Source organism: Ptychodera flava, chromosome 7, assembly GCF_041260155.1.
Source record: "Ptychodera flava strain L36383 chromosome 7, AS_Pfla_20210202, whole genome shotgun sequence".
Classification (NCBI taxonomy): Eukaryota; Metazoa; Hemichordata; class Enteropneusta; family Ptychoderidae; genus Ptychodera; species Ptychodera flava.
Genome location: NC_091934.1, coordinates 31159317 through 31180632, shown reverse-complemented (window position 1 = coordinate 31180632; position 21316 = coordinate 31159317). Strand labels below are relative to the sequence as shown.

Here is a 21316-nt window from a genome sequence, read left to right as displayed (position 1 = left end):
CTGATGATATTCCAGCCTGAGGTATATGATGAAAATACACGGACTGACTCTGATCAGCCTAACACTGTACATTCGTAACTCTTCCGGTTTCGTCGTACACCGTATGGTGTCTATTTTTTGTTATGTTACCCATTCATAATTTTGTCGATTAAAGTTACCTTCCTGAGGGGTGTTTGTAAAATGCCTTTCCTTATAGGAAATAGGGAGAACCTCCAGGTTGCCTCGCCGACTGTAATTTGAAAACCTCAACGACTGTTATCGCCATGGAAACAGCGGCTAAACAATAATTGCAATCATACCAATCCATAATCCAATAACGCTAGGTCAGAATTAGTAAGACAATAGTTGTAAACATTGACACAATACAGCACAGAACAGACAGTAAATAGACGGTACACAAACAAAGTCAAATTCATGAAAGAAAGATATATGGACCTCTGGCCAAAAGACCAAGAAGCGGAAATAACACGTATACACAAGGGACAAAGCGCTATGTCGGCCATATCCTTGATTGCAATAATTTTGAAAAAAATTGTGACCCTCCTCCAAACGCATGTGCGAAATTTCATGACCCTTCAAAAATGCTTGCACGAAAAAATCCGATCGATCCCTAAAACACACCGTCCTTCAACCTGTAATATCTGTCCAGTCTCTAATTGAGAATGTTCCAGCAATTTCAAGAATGGAAACGTCGATTTCATTTTTAGCTTGAAGAAAAGCCAATGTGTCAGATTTTTCAAGGCTAACACTTTGGCAAAGTTTTTAATCTTTGTAATCGAGGAATTTACATTCATGAATATAAGATAACACTAACCCGAAACCATTTTTGTGAATCGAGCCAAAATGTCATCATTTAGAAGACAGCCATAAGTAATATTCCAACAAATGACAACAGCGAGCCGGTTTAACATCGGTTTTCTTCTCAGAAATGAGCGTTGAATTTTAGAGTTCTCAATCACTAAACGGTGAATCACGCTAACGACCTGGAAACCTGAACATTGTTTACACTACCCGCATCATTCAACGCAGATGTAATGCGTGAATGGTCAGTTTGTTAAAAGTTAGCGGTGGTTAAAACTCCCCTGAGATGTCATGTTGTCTCGAATTCAGTGACAAACATAATTTTCAAACACTGTTTTAATGGAGCACCTCAATGCTTGATCGATATTGCACGAAAAGTTCACGAAAGAGTGGAGGTGATTTGAACGGTCTAATTTGCAATGCAGGTGTTTCACTTTGGTGCCATTAGCTCACGCCTGAGCTGAGCAATTGCTGTCAAAAACTCACAAGGCGACAGAAGGCAAAAAATAAGCGTACAAATTTATGATCTTATTTGACAAGACACCGAACAATGCCACCTCTTTGATAGCTGCCTAGACTCAGTCTTGGTTCAAGTCGGCGAATTAAAAAAAACAACAAAATCATGTAAAAAAGCCCCTCTTGGGTCTCTTCTATTTCATACTAACCTAAATGAAATTTGGCAGCCCTGGTCAGGTTTTCCTAGCTATAAGACGCGTTGCGCAGCAGTCACGGTGAGTTTGTTTCTACCGGATTCATCGTTGAAACTCCCCTTTATTGTGGTCACTCCGTTCATCGCGGTCACCCCACGCACACAAATCATTGTGTCCACCCCACTCAAACGTTAACAAGTCACAGGCTTGAACCAAGTCTAATAGCAGCCATGGTAAGAGCAAAGGTTGTAGGCACAGCAGCTGTAACGTTTGATAAGCTTTCACAACGTGAGTTTGAATGTCGACCACCGTTGTTTGCGCTACCCCAAAAGCGTATTGAGACACAAGTGTTTAGCTTGTTAACTTGGCTTAGACAAGGTATATACTTCATTGGCGTTAAGTTGTCGAGGAGTGAATTCTAGGCCGAGATAAGACACAAATTAATAATTACAATGCAATTTACAGGTACACAAGGTGTACTGACAAGCTGACTACTGTGTATTTCAACATGATTTGGGGAGCAGTTGACATATATAAATATGAAATGTCATTAGGTCGACTATATGAACCGCGCCCCTCCTTGGCCCTGATGATATTCCTTTAGGAACATAATGAAAATACGCGGACTGACTCTGATAAGCCTAACACTGTATATTCGTAACTCTTCCGGTTTCTTCGCACACCGTAAGGTGTCTATTTTTGTGATGTTACCCAAGCCAAGTGCACTCGTAAGCCCTTCCTTGTAGGAAATAGGGTGAGACCTCTTGGTTTCGCCCTAAGAACAAAATTCTTAGGCTGTCTCACCGAATGTAATTTGAAAACCTTAACGACTGTTTTCGCCATGGAAACAGCGGCTAAACAATCTCTAAGGTGAAAATGACAAGTACACACAATGTTATCGGCCATAATTGATATTGTACCTTTGTGTTTATTTCTGACTTAGTCGATACTAGCTTTGACAATTTAATATCCCCACACTTGACAAAACTAGTATTTAATCGATTAAAATAAATCTTTGTTGCAATAAATTGTTCTAACTCTGACCTTTTTACTTGTTTTTATGGTCCAGACTTTTGTGCTATGACCGTTTACAGTGACATCATAAATATCGTTAGTTCGAGACCAAGCATGGCTAAAGTATCGACCTCTCAATTTAAAGACAGTGTTCTCGAAATTGGAGCATATACATGTTGTTGGATCCTTGATCAAGGCATTTCACTTCTAACTGCTTCATTGTGGAAGTATAAGCTGAGTACCTTACCCCTTACATGGTCTTTCACTCGTTTGATGATTCGAAAAGAAGAACTTAACCAGCTAAAACACCCACAACCCCTTAATAACGGCTATGCAATAAAGACATTGCATTAGAGATACAGGAGAGTTTTAACACTGCTTTTCAACTTTGTGTTATTTACTGCACAACTTTTCTTTCAAGTTCCAATCGCTCTAAGGAGAGTGGGAATGGCCAGTTTTTAAGTATCTATAATCTCACACCCATGTCACTGCTCACTCAGTACATGTATGATATGGTATAGTTGGGAATCAGCGCAGCGGCGAGCAACGCATCCGCATTTATTAAGCTAAACACTGTGACGCCAATACGATCGAAACATTGCAAAATCACTTCAAACTTCGATTGCTACATGCAATCAACACTTGTGTAATTGTAGTTTGGTTAACAGAACAAACAGTAAACAAAAATCGACTCGATTAGCGCCAGTAATATTAAATGCTTTAGTAGGTACTTAATATGGCTGTAAGCAAGATGCTATATATCCATCAAATCAGCCAATAAAATGTCCATTGTTATCGTTTATCGTAGATAATAACTGCGGTACCATTTTGAGTATACCAACAGAGTAACATTTCATTTTTACATTTCAAAACGAGCGTCAATAGAGCACTTACTTTTAATATAATAACTAAAATCTTGTTGTGTGTGTCTGTATCTTTCGTCGGCATTTTGTTTCTCGGTTGTCAATTACTTGGTGCATCAAATATTATGAAATAGGGAACGTAATCGTTAAACGTAATTACCGAAAGTAACATAAAAGCATTGATGTGTTTGTCACAGAAGGAAGCTATTTCGATCCGGACGGATAACAAACGCGTACAAACTTATTGATACAGGGGATTTCGTGACGCTTGAGGTAGGTACCTGACCGAGATTTCACCTTTCAAATGTGTCGCCGTGGCTTAATGCATAAAGCCAGCATTGGGGAGCTAAAGACATTAAGAATACTCGAGACCACCGTCTATTCGTGAGATTTGTTAAGGACCGACAGCTGGGATGTTGTTGCAAGCAAAATCTGAACAAAGACAAAAGTTTGAATAAATACTGCCAACGCACTACGCCTTACGTTTCTACCGTAATATTGCCGTCACTGACCACTTACTTACGCGGCGTTAACGTCATGCTCACCTCCTTGTCACCTGAGAAAGTTTAAAGCCGCGATATGTTGCAAATCTGAACTATGAATTACTCTAGTAAACTCGATAATGCAAAGCACATTGAAACTGCCGATAGTTAACTCGAAAAATCCATCATTGTCTCGCTTGACTCTATAGGAAATTAAATATTCGAGTTTTCAAAAGAAAAGAAAACCGAAAACACCACAATACTATAAAACATTTTACTATACAGGTATTCAAACTAGTCTGAACAGTTTACAATGTCCCTCGGGGTTTAAGTCCACTTAACTCAGAGTACGTTCAACTTGAGAAGGGACATACTGACCCGACCTCGATTAACTATATTCATAGGTTGCAGGTACGTTGAAGACACTTCTATACGTACTAGCTTACAGGGAAATTCATGCCTTTTCCAAAGCAAATATTAAATAACTGTTAGTATATTATGTCCTTTGCGTTGTTAAAAGATAAACAGCGACTGGAGTGCACAACATGGTTATCATACTAGACCTTGTACAAATGACAGTCACTGTAACTATGATTAATGGTATGCGACAGCCAACAAACAAACAAACGGAAAATTGACCTGATGTCATTATAAACTATCATGCGAGCAAACATTTCCACGTAGCAACGCTAGCAGTATATTTGCGGTTTTAAGGATTTATTTTCATCGCCGTAACACAAGGTAAGCAACAATTAATGTTTAATTAATATCTGAAACAAGTATAGAATACTCATAAATCGCTATCCAAATTGATTCTTGTGACAAAAATTAGTCAAGCACAGAGCCCACTTTTATGTTCTGGTGTACTTTATTATGGTGTATACGGGAATGTATGTTCCCAAAGATCACTCTACACTCTAAGCGTTAACCATTGTGTAGGCTTTATTAACCGAACTTTCCCTTAAGGCAGAACGCACCTAAGGGACACATATTCGAGCTCTCAAACTTTTACAAATCTTTCCTGATCTACCACTTGTGGGGCCTCGTTTTAAAGCTCTCGGTGTAAGAAAACTTTTCACTGTCTTAGTTATTAGAAAATCGAAAATTTTATTTTTCTCCATAGAGTTTACAAAGGGATGGTGGCCATTTTGAACTGCGACTATCAGTAAATCCTGGGTAATTTGCATCCCTAGAACCAAAATTTTCATGGTTACCCGATTTTATTCTTGATTTCGAAAGAGAATGGTTGATATATTGCTCGAGGAAAGTTTTCGTAAAAGTTTAAGTCTTTCACTTTCGAGGCGCATACTTAACTGAATTAATGTGAGTATATTGTCATGTCTTTCGATGCAAAATCATAATGGTCGAACCTTGCGGCGCGATGACCATTTTGAGGTAGTACGCTCTCTGAGCTTCCTCCATGGATTGACAGGGCTGCAAAGTTTTGAGCCAATCAAACGCCTGAATCGGAAAAAATACAGTAATTGTCAATTTTACAAGAGTTAACCCTAATCAGCACACCTGGGGTCCGCCTGGACCCCAATGGAATATTTTTTCTAATATTGTTTCTCTAAATGCATGTAAACTTTTATCCTTTTATGTATTTGTCAGGTAACCATTTGGCAACAATGCTGTGAATTTATTTTGCTATTGGGTGTTTTAGAAAAAAAATTCAGTTGGGGTCCATGCGGACCCCGGACAATCCTATCGAAATACGCTGTTGATTCGGTATCTCTATTATGTCCCTTCAGAAAAAAAGAACTATTCTAACCCACTTTCAATACACTAAGAGGTATGTGACATATTATGCATCTGTTACACTACCTTTTCATACTTTTTTAGGTTGTATAGCACGTGATTGATTAGATATGGCACGTTTCCAAGCACATTACACAGCGGGCAAAGGCATCAAGTCGGGGTCTGGTCAGACCCAAGACATTATTTGTGACGTTTTATTGATTTTCTTCTCAAAATTGCCTCTCTGTATGTTAAATATGATACTCATGGTCTGTTCAGAGGTAAAAAAAACTTTTGTTAAGTATTCAGAACATGGATTTGGACAGAAAATAACCAAACTGTACTTTTCTCACCTATCAGCCAAGTAAATCGTTATGTTTATTGTTGTTATTATGAATAAATCGTTATGTTTACTGTTGTTATTATCAATAAATATGTGGTTTTTTTGCAAATTCATATTTGTTAAAAGAGGATGATGTGGCAATTAGGAACATGAAACGGTATGGTGTGTTAAAAAGATGTCTGTTACAATATTTTTGGTGTAATAAGCAAGGAATCTCCTTGGGGTCCGCATGGACCCCAGGTGTGCTACAACGTATGTTTCGGAAGGTGTCCTGGTGAAGGTTAAGGCTCAGCTGCAGAGTTTTATTTTGAAACATTCGGTACGATAAGAGAACGTAGGGCAATCTTCTCATGCTTTGATGTTGTGTGTAAAAGTAAAACAACTTGTACCTTACAGTCAAGAAATACGTATGTACCAAACAATGAAACTCCAAACTCAAACGACAAGCGCTGTATCACATACATAGATCGTGTTATTCCCACTGCATGGCATTACTCAATCGTAGATTTATTTACGAATTACAACAAAGTAGACGATGAGCTTCGACCTATCATTTGTACGAATAATACAGATGGGCATTGACTTTGACCTTTGTTGCATTGTACAGATAATGTCAAATATTCCAAGCTGCATCAGATTTCGCGGACACTGTTGGAAAAGTATGATACCCTGATGAGATAGTGCCACTTTCTCGTCGATCATGAGACCTAACGTTGCTCTCGCTGCACGATTGTGATAAAGAAAGTGTCTTTTTTTTATTCAGTCCATCATCCAACAGGCGTTAGCCCAATTACAGGATGAGGTAAATAACCCACTAACTCCCCCAATGGAGCAATGAGGAGTAAAGTGCCTTGCTCAAGGGCACAACACCGTGCTGGAGTCTCGAACTCACCATCCTCCGACAGTGAGTCCGTTACTCTGGACCTACCGGGTCTTGAACCGGGTCTCGAACTCACCACCCTCTGACAGTGAATCCGTTACCCTAACCACGGGCCACGGTGCCTCCACGGTGCCTGTCAATGCTTAACACCATAATTTACATAATCTTTTTTTTTTCTAATAACGGCCACCTATTTTTTTCTGCGATCAACATTTCGACATTACTAGATCCACTAAAATGTATTGCTTGTAGTTGCGAATTAGTTTGAATAACGCCCTCTATTTCACGCCATATGATTTGTTTGTAGAACCTACACTCCACAAGGCTGGGCATTTCAAAGTTTATTTTAATGGCTGAAATTTTCAATGAAACCCAACAATAATGTATGACTTCCAGCTTGTCCGAGATTTGCTGCAAAATAATCTAACTCATTTCTTTTAAGCATACAGTGCTTGCAAGAGACTACTCACACCCATAGATCAAGTACAAATTGTGGCTTATAAATCAAGATGGCTCGTCTACTGAGCCGTGCTGTTAAGCGTGTGTTTATAGCGGCAACTTGTCTTCGCCCTTCTAACATTGTTAGAATAGTTTAAATTTCAAGTAAACTTTCAACAATTCCATACAGATTTGAATTTCCAACCCGTTTGAAAAGTAAACTGCTATAATTTCTGTACCGTGTCATGATCAACAGTGACTTAATTTTCCTTTAGCACAGTTTTCAACTTCACAACCAAGGAATTTACATTCAGTGCCGTAAGGATATCAGTAACCTGCATAGGTCTCTTGACAAGAACAAAGTCTCTGACATCTCATTCGTGGTCAATCATTGACAAAGCATCGATTTTCTGAATGATAAGCAAGAGATGTAATCTTTATATATCAGAAAGCTACACATTATCAATGCTGACATATTTACGCTGTTACTAAAAAACGCTGTAATTTGGGTTCAAAATGTCGCCACCAGAACAAATATTAGTTAACAAACTTTAACACCACCTACGAATAGAATGGTACGTCCTAAACATATAAATGAGAGTGTAGAGCTAAGAATTCTTTCACTTCTGTCTGAAGATAGCAGGATGCATGAAATGTAAGTAGCAGATATCATTACTTTGTACTTGAAGTAATTTGTGTTATTATTTAGAAGGCTCTGCTTTCCATATTGAGCTGATATATATATATATATATATATATATATATATTATATATATATATATATATATATATATATATATATGTGGTGTGTGTGTGTGTGTGTGTGTGTGTGTGTGTGTGTGTGTGTGTGTGTAATTTGTTAATATTCAGGCATAGGGCACGATATAGCAATTATTATATTATACCAATAAAAACCTGTAAATTGTAGCGACAATTTCTACCACGTACTGCGCTGTCAGGGTTGAAATTTCGTTCTGTGCATGACTATTTGTAAACTTAATTTACATATGAAAATGTTATAATCAAGGAACAGAAAATGTCTGACTGACAAAACAAAATAATGCAAATGTTTGTGCATGTTTATTTTTTATTAAACCTTGTTTAACGAGGGTAGCCTGGTAAGTTTCAGTAAAGATGCTTATCTTCCCCAGGGCCCTCAGATGAACATACAAACTGATACAAAGCAGAACAAAATGAACAGGCCTTGATTGATTGTCTACTAAAATAGCGATGGCGAAGTTTTTGATAATACTATTGACTGCGCTTGGGCGGCGACGTCATCATGACTCAACACGTTTGGGTAATGACGTCAGCCCCTCGTCACATAGCAACAGGAAACAAACATGTAAGTCTTTGCCGTATACTCTCCGACATGGGTTTGCAACTGTTTCGTAGGTTAGTGTTAAAACGATTTCGTTGCTACGCATATTGAAAACATACTTGTTTCTCACGGCAAAGTTACGCTACTCGAGTGAGCGGTAACTTGTTCAGTTTTCTTCTATGTTCTCGCGAGTGCTCGTAGCACGCGTATTTACGAAATTACATTTGACAGACTTTGATGTTTAAGCCTTGTGAAAGACACATTCCCCCATTTTGATAATTATGGTCAAACTTACGAAAGAGGTATAAAACGATATACCTTTACTGTGTGACAGTTCGCGGTTGACTGACCTCGCTATGACCTTCAATGGTAATTATTTTTGTTATTCAAACAACTCGAGTTTTATGACTCACTCCGTGTATTTGTAGAAAAGCAACACGCACAAATTCATTTGTACGCCGAACAGAAGTTTTTTTTTCTCTGGGCACAACTTCGTTGGACTGATTGCAACAGACGCCTGGCCCAAGACGTTTCCCCGACAAGTAGGTAACAAGTCAGCAAAATATTTGAATACAAGAAGGCATACCGTGAAAGTGAAGGACCAAGTACAATATTAGTGAGTGGCAAAGTAATTTCACACATAATCACCAACCATTGAACGTTCTCTTGTTTAGTAGATAAAGGAATTTGTTGATTTTGTTCAAAGTATAGGCGCGTTACTATCCGGTTTTTCCGGAATCAACCCTCTTAAGCCATAGCTTGTTTTATAAGTGGATGCACGTCCTTGCTGTACATAATTCAAAACATTCAGCTCAGCTGACTCATTTCTTGATTCACAACAAAATTATTATCCGAGTTTTTCTTTCATCTTCTTCTCCTCTTCCGTAACTTTTTTCGACCTAGAACCCCCAGTAAACGTGAACTTTTCAGCCCTGCAGATCTTAAGGAGAGGTGTGAGTACTGATGCACCTGACCCTTCAAAATTAGTCACATGACCAAGTCGCCATATTGGATTTTTCTGAAAACTACTTGGTAAATCCATTACAAATTTTTTGGATGTTTAAAATTTGCGAACATTATCGAGAACGGTCATGTGTGATATTGGCCACCGCATTTGACTTTCGGAAATGTCAATTTAATCTATAGAAATCTTCTCCTCAACCGAAAGACCGTTTCAACTGAAGTTTACCGTGATAGGATATCATTATTGGTGTATTAAGTTTGCGAACGGCATTTGGATCGGTCACATGGTTTGGCGGCGATATTACCAGAGAACACTGTTAAAAAATCAGCTTCCCGAATACCAATGTGCCATTTGAACTCGAATTTTACTCACATCATCATTCGTGCTAGCCTAGTACTTTCGAGTTGGTGAAACGTACAAGAATCGGTTACATGGTTTTGCGGCCATATTACCATTTACCAACAACCTTTGATAACGATGAAATAACGTGAACTCAAAATACTTCTCCGTAATCAATGACCATTTGAACTCAAATTTTATTCATATCATTATTAGTATCTGGACATTTGAGTTTGGTCCTTTAGGTCATTCACATGGTTCGGCAGCGATGTTGGATTTTTTTCAAAAACCTATGATCATTGGGGAATTATATAAAGAATCTCTCTTCTCTAACACCAACGCACCATTCTGGGCCAGTCAGTATGCTAAACGGTAATGTTTCCAGGGTGACTTTTGAATCTATAAACCAAATATGGCTACAAAGCAGCAACAACTGGTGCTATTCCGGTTGGTATTTGGCAGGATGAGGCATCTAATAGCGCCACATCCTCTGCTTCATTAACTGTGCACATATCTATTTTTAGGCTAGCCATTAGATTTAGAGGTATGATTTTTGGTGAGCAGGGATAACAAGGGAGCGAGCTTTTAGCCAAAATATCACGTGACTACAATGACCTTCAATCTCGATTAAAAAATGTACCTATAAGTCGGTAACTACAAGACTGCACCCTTCATATTTGGTGGATGAAGCATGAAATGGCGTCACACCCTGTACCTTATTCAATATATGCACATATCTAATTCTTGTCTAGCCGGTCTGATTTAAGGTGGCAGGGATAATTATGGCTGAAAAGTTTTCTGTCAAAATATCACTTGACAAGGATGACCTTTGCCGTCTTTGTCACACTTAGATTGGTTTGACACCGCCAATGTTGCTTGCAGCTTTAGTTTTATATCTATTCATAAAATATTTGCGTTAAATTAGTTTTGGAATACATAACGGTAATGTTATCTGTGTAAATCTCCCTTGTCATCAAACGCATAAGTTACACAAACATGAATATTTTGCCGTTTTAAGTATCATGATAACGGTTATATGATAAATATCAGCTTACATCTTTGTATTTTCGTGATCATTATATGGGTGCCTTATTTAGTGGACTATTTGTTTATTTGCGTAGTCAAAACCGTGTCTAACTTGTATGCAGAGGTTGGATCATTGTAGTGTACCGATGCGGAAAAGATACAAGCCTAACTCTGCAGGCTTGATCCTACTGGAACTGTGTTCCAACTGCTTTCTCAACACGCTCATGTCCTGTGCCCCAGCCTCCCCCTGGACCGACAGTCACAAGTCTTACTGCTTCGGGCGACAGTATTACAACATTTAGCACGATTAACTAAAATTCTATAATTTCAAACAACCTTCAGTAGTATTCTTCCGATAGTGAACAATGTTTTAGAGATTAAATAAGATTTGGGATCTAATTAGCATGTAATATCTGCAGGAGAACATAAATGAATGGAAACGAAATTACTTTAACAATAACCCTCTTCGAGCCCAGACTCGCTACGTACAATATATTGTATAGCCATGTTGGCCAGCTCGTTGACTCTGGCGCTCAGCAGAGAGGACATACCTAGGCCTGTGAGGATGTGAGAGCCTAGTATCTCTTGTGCCCACTGAACGCAATATAGCCTCGTAGAATAAAGAAATTGAAGTCAGTTGTCTCTCGAACATTTTCAACAAATAAAAAATAAGTAAAAATGGCGTGGCTTTTCGTTTTTTAATTTTAAATTTTCAACTTTAACTCTTACTGAAATAAATTGCGGATTCACATCAACGTAAATGGTTTGCACCCACGGTACTTCCCTTTCCATTCATGTAAATTTCCCTGCAAATATTAAATTATTATGTCATAAAATGTTGATTTGTTCTTTTTTTCGTTCAAATGAAATAAGAACTTTTCAGCTTACTTTAATTTTCTCCCTTTAATATATGGGTTCAACACTGGATACAAGCATAATAAAGCTGTTGAATTGTTTTACACGATGACCTGTCGAAATTTTCCCTAACCTTTTCAACCGTTAATTAACATTTATCGTTTCAGTGTAAAGATGGCTTGGCTACCGGCTGATAAATCCTCGAAAGTATCCGCCGTAATCTTAATGGTTTTGATGTATACAACACTGCTACATGTACACGTAAGTTGATTAGTATACGGACACATGTTAAATTGATGGATAGGAGACACCGTTTGAACAATGACTAGGTATCATTTAGTTTATCTTTAGAAAAGACCTTCGTCTATATGTTATCGCGTTCGCGTATTCTGTCTCGAGTCTCTTACATTCTTGATGATGATGAGTGTAACATTTGTGCTTTTCCATTACAAGTGCTCTCTATAACGGCCAATCATTTAAACACTGTTACCATCATTCATTTGAGCTAAACCTTTGCGCCATTTACGAAGACATTTCATAAAAATATATCTCCTGCGTCCATCTCAAAATATGTGAAGAAACAAATAATATAGCCAAGTTTTATAAAGAATCATGTGATCAAGCTGTAATTGTACTTGTAAAAGTGTAATCAAGAGAACTGTAATTGAAATAAATGGAAACAACAAGTGACAAATTGCTCTTGAATGACACCTGAATTTTCTATAATGACAACGTTGCTGTAGAGATATTGAAATAGACTTACGAAATTCTGTTTAGGATTAAATTGGTTAAAATTGGTGATTTATCTAATTCTGCATCCAAAAACAGTGCACGATAATAGATTTGTTTACCGTTTTGACAAAAGTGTTAAAAATCCTATTCTCCCAATTTAGTTCAAATCGTGTTAATATTTCTGATAGTGTGCCAGTACTGATCATTGGTAAGACAGAGATTGAAGAAAGGGGCAGTTTGATTAGAATAAATGATGTGTCTTTAAATGTGACCCTCTATTACAACACACAAATTCATAGCCAGTTGGCGCCACACAGGGATCAAGATGTGCAAAATCTTTTCTATAGTACGTCCAACATACTTCTTCGTGTGAAGTAAAGTGATTTATTTATTTATTTATTTATTTATTTATTTATTTATTTATTTATTTATTAATTTACACTTTTATGAGCGACCGATTTACTCTAATGAGTAATATTCTATAGGGCTCACGCCATATATGACAATTTTCGTCGTTTTTAGACTATTATCTTGTGGCTTTTAATTCATCCATTCTGTTTTTCTTCTACCCGCTGTTGTTTATGTTTGAGGATTTAAATATGGATAAATGGCTATGACTACGTTTTCAGATATCGGAGACGTCAAATATTTCTGTTTAATATATTGTGAACAACAATCGTCACTTTATCACAAAGAGGATTTCAGTAATTAAGGGTTTAACATTAGTAAATGGTACTTTGCAAATATCAACGACGAAATCATAAAATCGATGCATAATATAATATAATATAATAATATGAATAGAAAGACAACACAACAAAACTCTGTCTTGGTTTCCTTCATCAGTAGCAAATACTACGTGTTGGATATTATCTACGGCCACATTCCATTACAAAACGTCAGCGTGATTCACATTATATTTTTTCTTAACAGGGCGGAGGCAAATATCGCAAAGAGTAGTGATTAATACTACTTGATACCTCATACTACTTGCTGTTTAGTGTAATATTGGCACACACTAAGCTGCCAGTTGTTAATATCAATACATTATTTCTCTCAAATTTAATATAATAACAACCATGTTCATACGTGTCACGCGCACGTTGGGTTATTAGCATTTTTCATCATACAATTAAACCAGAAAAGTGGCGGGTTCAGCATGATTGATTACTGTACTAACTTCAACGGATACGTGTGCTGGGTTAACATCATGTTTTTTTATTTAAGTGACTTATATCTTCGAAATGAGTTTTACGTCTGGCTGATTTTATGTTAAGTCAAAAACACCAATGCTTCAGTTTTGAAAATAATTCCTTTTTCAGATGAAAGCGACAGTGTGTAGTGAGAGTGTGTAGTTGTTGTTATTCATTGGATTACCTGTGGCACAATAATAATAATAACTTGTTCGTCAAGCAATGTGTTGAAAATAATGACCTTATATTCTCTCAACAGACCGGAGCTGCTGACCTTACAAGTGCAAGTAAGTTTTAGTAGCAACGCATTGATTTGGCTAAATAGTCGCCACACCTTTAAAGACATTGAAATGTATTATTGGTCAGTTTTGATAGCCAATGAGTCTTTATGTGTAATCATAGAGAGCAATAATCGCACATTTTCTCAACGCTTTTCTGATATACCTCTTTTTTGGAGGGGATCTTATTTTGAAGCTCTCGAAGTAAGTAAAGTTTTCAATCCCTTAGTCCCATTTTTGTGAAGATCGAAGTATCAACATTTCCCCGAGAGTTCATACAGGGATGTTGGTTGTGTGAAGTTGAAGTTTAGGTAAATATTCAGTAATCTGTATCTAATATCACATTACGCACGGTGACTCTGTTCTTTATTCCGAAAGTAAATCGTCTAAAGTTGCCCTACAGGAAGTTTAGACAACTCAGCACGTACCACATTGCTGCCAAAACATTGGTTTAGTTATTAATATTAAATCTTCTCGAGACGTATCTGCTGACTACATTATCGCAAAACAAAACGACAAGAATATAGTATCCTTGTGATTTTTTTTGCGCCCGTTCTGACAAATTCAATTGAACTACATGTACACTATGTTACAGTGACAGACGTGAAATATATGACAACAAAGTGTTTGCATTGTAAATGTAATCGCAAAAATAACTGACGCGAATATTGGCTCTTTTGTATAAATCTTTAATAAGGTCAAGGTACAATATTGTGTGTGGAGAGAACTCATATTGGAATTTGGACTTTTCATATAATTTATTGAGCTTTTGTCAATGATTGTATGTAAAGAAGGTAGCATCTCCACACATTGAAAATATTTTATATTGGTGAGGATTCTCGTGTGGAGCATTAACTTTATATTGAGACTTTTATTCTTGGTATGGGGTATACTGTGGACAATCCTTGGGCCTGTGATGTAAATATATGGTGTTTTACGATCCATCTGATGAGCCTTTCGAGACCCTGATTATGTGGTCTCTTCATCAGTCACTTGATTCAATTAAAGTCTACCCTCTAAAACTCGTAAAAATATTATAAAAAGTCTTATCTTTATCAACGAACAATGTATTTTTAAAAGACGTAAACCTATGCTGCCAGGAATTGGCTCTATCTGACAGTGTTTTCTTCTCTAACAGCGCCAGGCCATGTCATGACACTATTGTACTTAACGTCCATGCAGCTTTCTGCAAGTATTTCTGCTAGTTCTGGTACCGATGCGGTTACCGAATCATTGACAAATGTAACAGTTGAGTGTTTTGAGTGGACAGAATGGATGGATGGCGAGAATGGCACAACGCTGGACCCCTCTTCCATCGGAGAGTTTGAACGAATAAACGACTTGAGAGGTCCCTATGGATTCTGTAATGAGACAATTGGTATTGAATGTGCTTTGGCCGATAACACCAGTATTCCGTACAACGAAACTGGACAAGTTGGTCTGACATGTGACTTGGAGCAAGGATTTCTGTGTTTTCACAGCGAACAAAGCGGTGATTGTTTCAACTATGCAATTCGTGTACTGTGTCCGGTACCGTGCCCATCACTAATAACGCCAAACTCAACGATTGTCCCTAGCTCAGGTAAGGCAATGATGTCATTGCTCGTTGATATCGCCTCCTTAAGTCTTAAATAGCTACAAACATTCATAAATCGGCAGCACAAATTTCCATTGCCGACGTCCTTATAACAACAACATTTCGCTTAGGAAAAGAATTACCATGCTTAGTCAATGTTGATAGTGCAACGCAGATACGTCTACCATCGTCTGTGATCCAATATTGGGGGGGGGGGGGTACTTTGGCATTGTTTGTCATTTTTGTTACCTTAAATATCTGAAAATAAGGCGGCTATCGATAAAACAATAGCAACAGTAGAGAATGAAAGATTGTCGGTATTGAACATTAAGTTGAAGCGAGCGTAAAAGTCGCTTTTGAAAAAGTGACCGTTTCACGAAGAAAATGACTGCCAATTTGTAACGAGGAGAGAACGCGTAATAACGTATCAGAAAATGATAAAAGCGCGGAAAAATGATGGCGTACCTATTAACGCTCCGTTCACGTATCAATCTCAATCTCTCGACCTACCAAAGAAAATGCAAAACTTATTGCGCATGATTTGACCATCAATTTTACAAGTTTAATGGACTCAAAACATTCCGTTGAAAGTTGAATTTTGCACTGTCGTGAAAATCTCATAAGAGCTGATTATAAACTAATTATATGACTCAATCACCCTCGATAGCGTTGTTAGATCACCATATGATAGTGTTTGCCCCTAAATTGTGATAGATTAATAATAATAATAAAAATAATAATAATAATAATAATAATAATAATAATAATAATTATTAAAAAAGTATTATATAGAAATAATAACACGTGAAAATTTCACCATAAGGGTATTTTGAGTCGAAAAGACCAAATATGATATCGATTTCACTGCCCCATGTTTCCATGGTAACCATTTTAGGTGGTGAAAATTTCTGTTTTTCTAATATCCCATGAAAAGTTAATTTGATTGAAATGAAAATTATCTAGTGGGGAAGTTCGGGTCAGAGAACACAAATGCCAGACTTATTTTAATGTTTCGAGTTGCCATAGTAACTATTTTGGAATTGAAAATGTTACTTTTTCCCTAATTCGTATTAAAGAACTATTAATTGATGTAAAAATTTATAATAAGGGGTTTCCTGGTTAGCACGAGAAAAAAATCACACTCATTTTAATGTGAGATGTTTCCATGGCAACCATTCAGGAGTAACAACACTTTTTTTCAGAAGTCCCACTGCTTCAATGAACTGTTTTCAGATTTCTATATAATACTTATAGCCCTAAACTTTTAATAATAATAATAATAATATAATAATAATAATAATAATAATAGTAATGAGGATTATATTACATCTTTGCCGATACATGTGGATTTTGTTACTCTATCCCAAGATTATTACTGATAATGTAACCAATTTTCCAGTACTATGGCCCCAAATAATGGCATTGCCAAAACTATAAATATTAACAATAATGTACCCAATCCCGGCACATGGACGCTCCAAAGTAAACTTTACATTCTATAATGTACTCGGCTTTGCATCATAAATTATTTTATGCAAGTTTCCTTTCGTCGATTTTGGCCTGGAGGGACTACATAAATGCATATATGTTGTTGTTGTTGTTGTTTCTAGATACTTCAAAAATCGTCACCATTGTTTCTGCGACAATCGCCGGGGTTGTAGTGATGGTAGTGATTATAGGGACGCTAATCGTCGTGTACGTCAAAAAGGGTAGTAAAGTGGCCGTGAAATAGGAGAACAACAGAGAATGAACAAGTCCCATCGACAACAGGGTGAGTGTAAATGTGACGAAGTCTTACTCAACATGAGTGTTTGCCGCTCTTCGCTGCATGAATCATCACGAATCATTGTTCTCATCCTCGCCCCGCGTAGTGTGTTCCAGGCGTTACACCGTCTTCCACCACAGCCCTGCTTACTGCCGTAGACAGAACCGGCATTATGCGGTCCAGATTTTGACCGTGCACGAAAACTAATTTTCCAGCTTCTTTCGGCCGAAATCAACTCGATTCAGATCTATGCCTTTTCTGAATAACTCAACCGCTCACAGACTGCATTAACAATTGCTCTCGTGACGTCTCAAATCTTTAGTTTGGCAGAGATGCACCGTAAGGGACCCCGTGGCTCGCCATTAGGTACGTTCATTCTAGATATCGCCTGCCGGCCCTTGACTACCTTGATTAAATAATGACGTCATTTTCTAACGTCTAAACTTTCAAAGCAACGTTCGTTTACCACTACACTTGGTTCAAGTCTGTGGTCTGTGAATGTTTCAGTGGGGTGGACGCGATGATTTGTTTTCTGTTTTTCTTGTGAAACGCCTGTGTGGGATGAACGCTGTACTGGCGAGTTTCTGACTCACTACTGCGCAAACTCGGAGGTAACGCTTTCGATCGCCAGGAAATCCCGGCCTGGGCTTCCAAATTCCAAATAGATTCGTATGAAATAGGAGAGATACAGGAAAAACTATTACAAATGATTTTACTTTTTTAAAAATTCGCCGACTTTAACCAAATCTAGTTTACCGACAAAGAGTGGGGCGTAAACCAAGGAATAAGAAGAATAACGTGATTTAAATTATCGCAAATTACATTACACAAGCAGCGAGATACGATCATCAGGAAAAGTTAGATTGAAAAACATTGTGCCTTTAGTAAAATTTGTGATGCTTTCTCGATTTCGCAATTTTGTACTTGAAGCTGGTAGCGGGTGACAGCTTGGCTCATCTAGCATCGAACGATCGCACTCGATCAGATCCATATTCCCGTATTAAGTTCACTTTCAAATCTTTCAAAAATAAAAACGCTGACATCATCAGTTATGTGCTTGGTTAACAATGGATTTCAGTAGAAATATCACCCGATTTTCCCAACTTCACCGATGTCGCCCATGCAACCATACTGCAGAACAAGAAGAGGTGGTTCGAATCTCGTGCTGGCTTTGTTCACGAAAACAAAAGATATAGCATAAACCTAGGTCTGGAATGCAAATGCCCTGCACTGCACTTGCCCATATTCGGACCAAGTGTGCCTAGGCTTGATAAGCAACTTCTGATACAAATGCGAGGGCGCTTTAGCAGATCTGAAACACCATGCCACTCAAACGTATTCGGAGTCTTCATAAATATGTAATAATGGTTTTAGTTATTCTTCAAGTGATAATAAGAATTGCTCAAAAGACTTTCTGTTTTATTCAACACAGAGAAATGTGACAGTTGATCGAGCCAAGATGCAACAAATCAACCCAGCACATAGTTATTGGCTAGTGGTAAACTTATAACAATACACCAGGAAACCATGTGGATAACATCGATTCTATGTTTCCAGATCCTTTAGAAAAGTCTCTCTCTTCAAGGTTATGTGATTAATCTCAACACTTGCTTTAGTTTTGCTGAACTTCTGTATGACATGCAATACTTCAATAGCGAATATCCGAGTGCAGAACATATAATCCAATATACGAAGAGGAAATTAACAAACAATGACTAAATCGATTAAACCAAGAACGTAATTGTCTATATCATCACATCACTGGGCAGGCACTAAATGTGACCTACCGTTTCTACGCTTGCAAAGTAATAACATACGGCCAGTGAACTTGGAAATACAGATCAAATCCAAGAACATAAACTCCAAAAGTGAAATCATTTACTCAGATTACGTATTTGAACAGTAATCGGACTCACATATTTATCGCCCTGTTATAATTACATTTAAGTGCATGTGCTTCTGACATTTGATGGGAAGAAAAAACTGTTGTTTTGACCTATTTACACTAATTGGTTTAATAGTATGAGATATGAAACAGTCAAGTTACTTTAATTCTTTGATAGCGACGAAAGCTGTACAGTGACAAAAACTTCAACGTGGGAAACAAACCATACGTAATTTCCAATCAGCACCCTCTACTGTCAACTCCAAAATTCAAGGTCTGATAAGATAAGATATCTTGACCCGTTTAACACGGCGTTTTTAAAATTTTGTATATTTTAAAGTTACAAAAGTACGACACAATTGTAAAACACACCTGGTTAACCCATGCACGCAGTTATTTCACGTAATATTCACATTGATTGTTTTAGTTTAGTGATATATCATGTTGACAAGATTATATTGGCGAAAACAGCTCTGCATCTGCCAATGCAATAAATATCATGCCTAAAGCTAAATGATACAGAGAAGATCTGATTGAAATAATTTTACTTCAGAATTTACAAAAAATACCGAAGTCTCAAAAATTGCATTTACATTGTAACATTTGAATTAATTAATATAAATACTGGCCAGGTGTGTTTCTAGAAAAGGTCTAAGATATTCCTTATGATACCGTGTTCTTTACTACTGTTCTCTGTACTTGGCAATTGACGATGCCATGAAGACAAGGCTGAAGTGTGATCAGCCCGTGCTATGATGTAGTACAAACTAATATTAACTAAGAGAGTACATTCGTATATATTCAACAGCAAAGGTATCCATAGAAAGCCAAGATTCTTACCATGAAGAGCCTTGCAGTGTTGATACAATGTAATAGTTATCAAATAAGAAGTTCAATGAATATGCTTCTGTGTTTCAGTATATGTTGTGTGCGCAGTTTTTCAAGTAAAATTCTACTTTCTTTTCCTCTGACAACATTTCGACGTCCTATCATCATCCACATGACGAAAAACAGAGCAAGTTTATTGCAGCCATACCGGACAAGAATTTTTTTGAGTGTTATTTAAAATTTAAAATGCAAATTGTCGGTCATTTGATATGTAAATATAATAAGTATTTAAGTTACCATTGTGCCTTAATAAGCAATAGCAGATCTGTACCAACTTTGACCAAAATTAATGTTGAAATCATTGATACACGGTTTTTGATATAAGAACTGTCATGTTTCTGTTTATCTAGTAATTTCTTTAAAGTTCTTTGATACATCTAACTTTGTTTGTTGGAGTTCTTGAAAGCGTGTAAATAAATATATATTTGGTAATAAAGTGCATAATGTCTTTAATTTTAAATATCACAATATTTGCATATTTTTAGTTAATTCACACAAATGCACACATGCAAGTTTTATTTTCATATGTCTTGTTATTGATAAGTGATTACTGAAGCTTGCCTACATTCCTGATGACAAAGAAATACTTATTGTCACTATTTGCTCGTAGACTAGTGAATACTGGATTTGTAATAACATGCTTAAAAGCCAACAGAAAAGAGGAACAAAAGTTAACATTTGAAAGCATAGTTTTCTAAGCAGTTAACATCGTAGTACCAGTCAGAAAGGAAATGATTCCTAAGACCTATGGAGACTTTGTTATCTAAATGATTTGTATTTTATCTCAATTCTTTTTCCTCGGGCAAGGCTTTAACTTTTTGTCCCTAGGTTATTATGTTTGGAAAGATAAAACTCGTTAATTTAGGTGAACAGATTCTACACTGGCAAATATAAATCTTGTTTAAATCTATAAAACTTCATAAGTCATCTTCCAAGAGAGCATTGATAGCAGCTATGTTATAAAAGAAAACACTATGATAATAGGATAACATTTTCGGATTTTCCAAAACTTTCCATACCTGTTGCTCCACTGCCAGGGAGCAATGTGTTCGTTTAAATACGTAAGGGGTGGCACTATAGCAATTTTCAGGATTTGAATGATTAAATTTTGGGCAGTCTACATGTTGGTGCAAAGTCTTCAAACTCTTCAACAAGAAGCCATGATAAACATTACATAAAACAATCTCTCTATGCCATACTACCTGCCTGCGATGAGTGTGTAGCAAAATTCTTGAAAGTATCTGACAGAGATTCTTGTGATTATGTTTTGTAGTTATTGACATTCT

At 37.0% G+C, this 21316-nt stretch overlaps 1 protein-coding gene across 4 annotated transcripts in view; it reads left to right on the top strand.

Annotated features, from left to right (window-relative positions):
• The window catches only part of LOC139137247 (mucin-2-like), a 35881-nt gene extending 15391 nt beyond the window's left edge, over positions 1–20490 (top strand). Inside the window, exons 1-6 of one of the 4 annotated variants that reach the window (XM_070705239.1) lie at positions 7773–7863; positions 11881–11974; positions 13898–13925; positions 15055–15498; positions 17103–17263; positions 18690–20490. In XM_070705239.1, the coding sequence (XP_070561340.1) occupies positions 7781–7863; positions 11881–11974; positions 13898–13925; positions 15055–15498; positions 17103–17224 (771 nt within the window). In that variant the 5' untranslated portion in view covers positions 7773–7780 and the 3' untranslated portion in view covers positions 17225–17263; positions 18690–20490. The other 3 variants (XM_070705241.1, XM_070705242.1, XM_070705240.1) reach the window with 3 other exon arrangements.
• Positions 20491–21316: the final 826 nt, after the last annotated feature.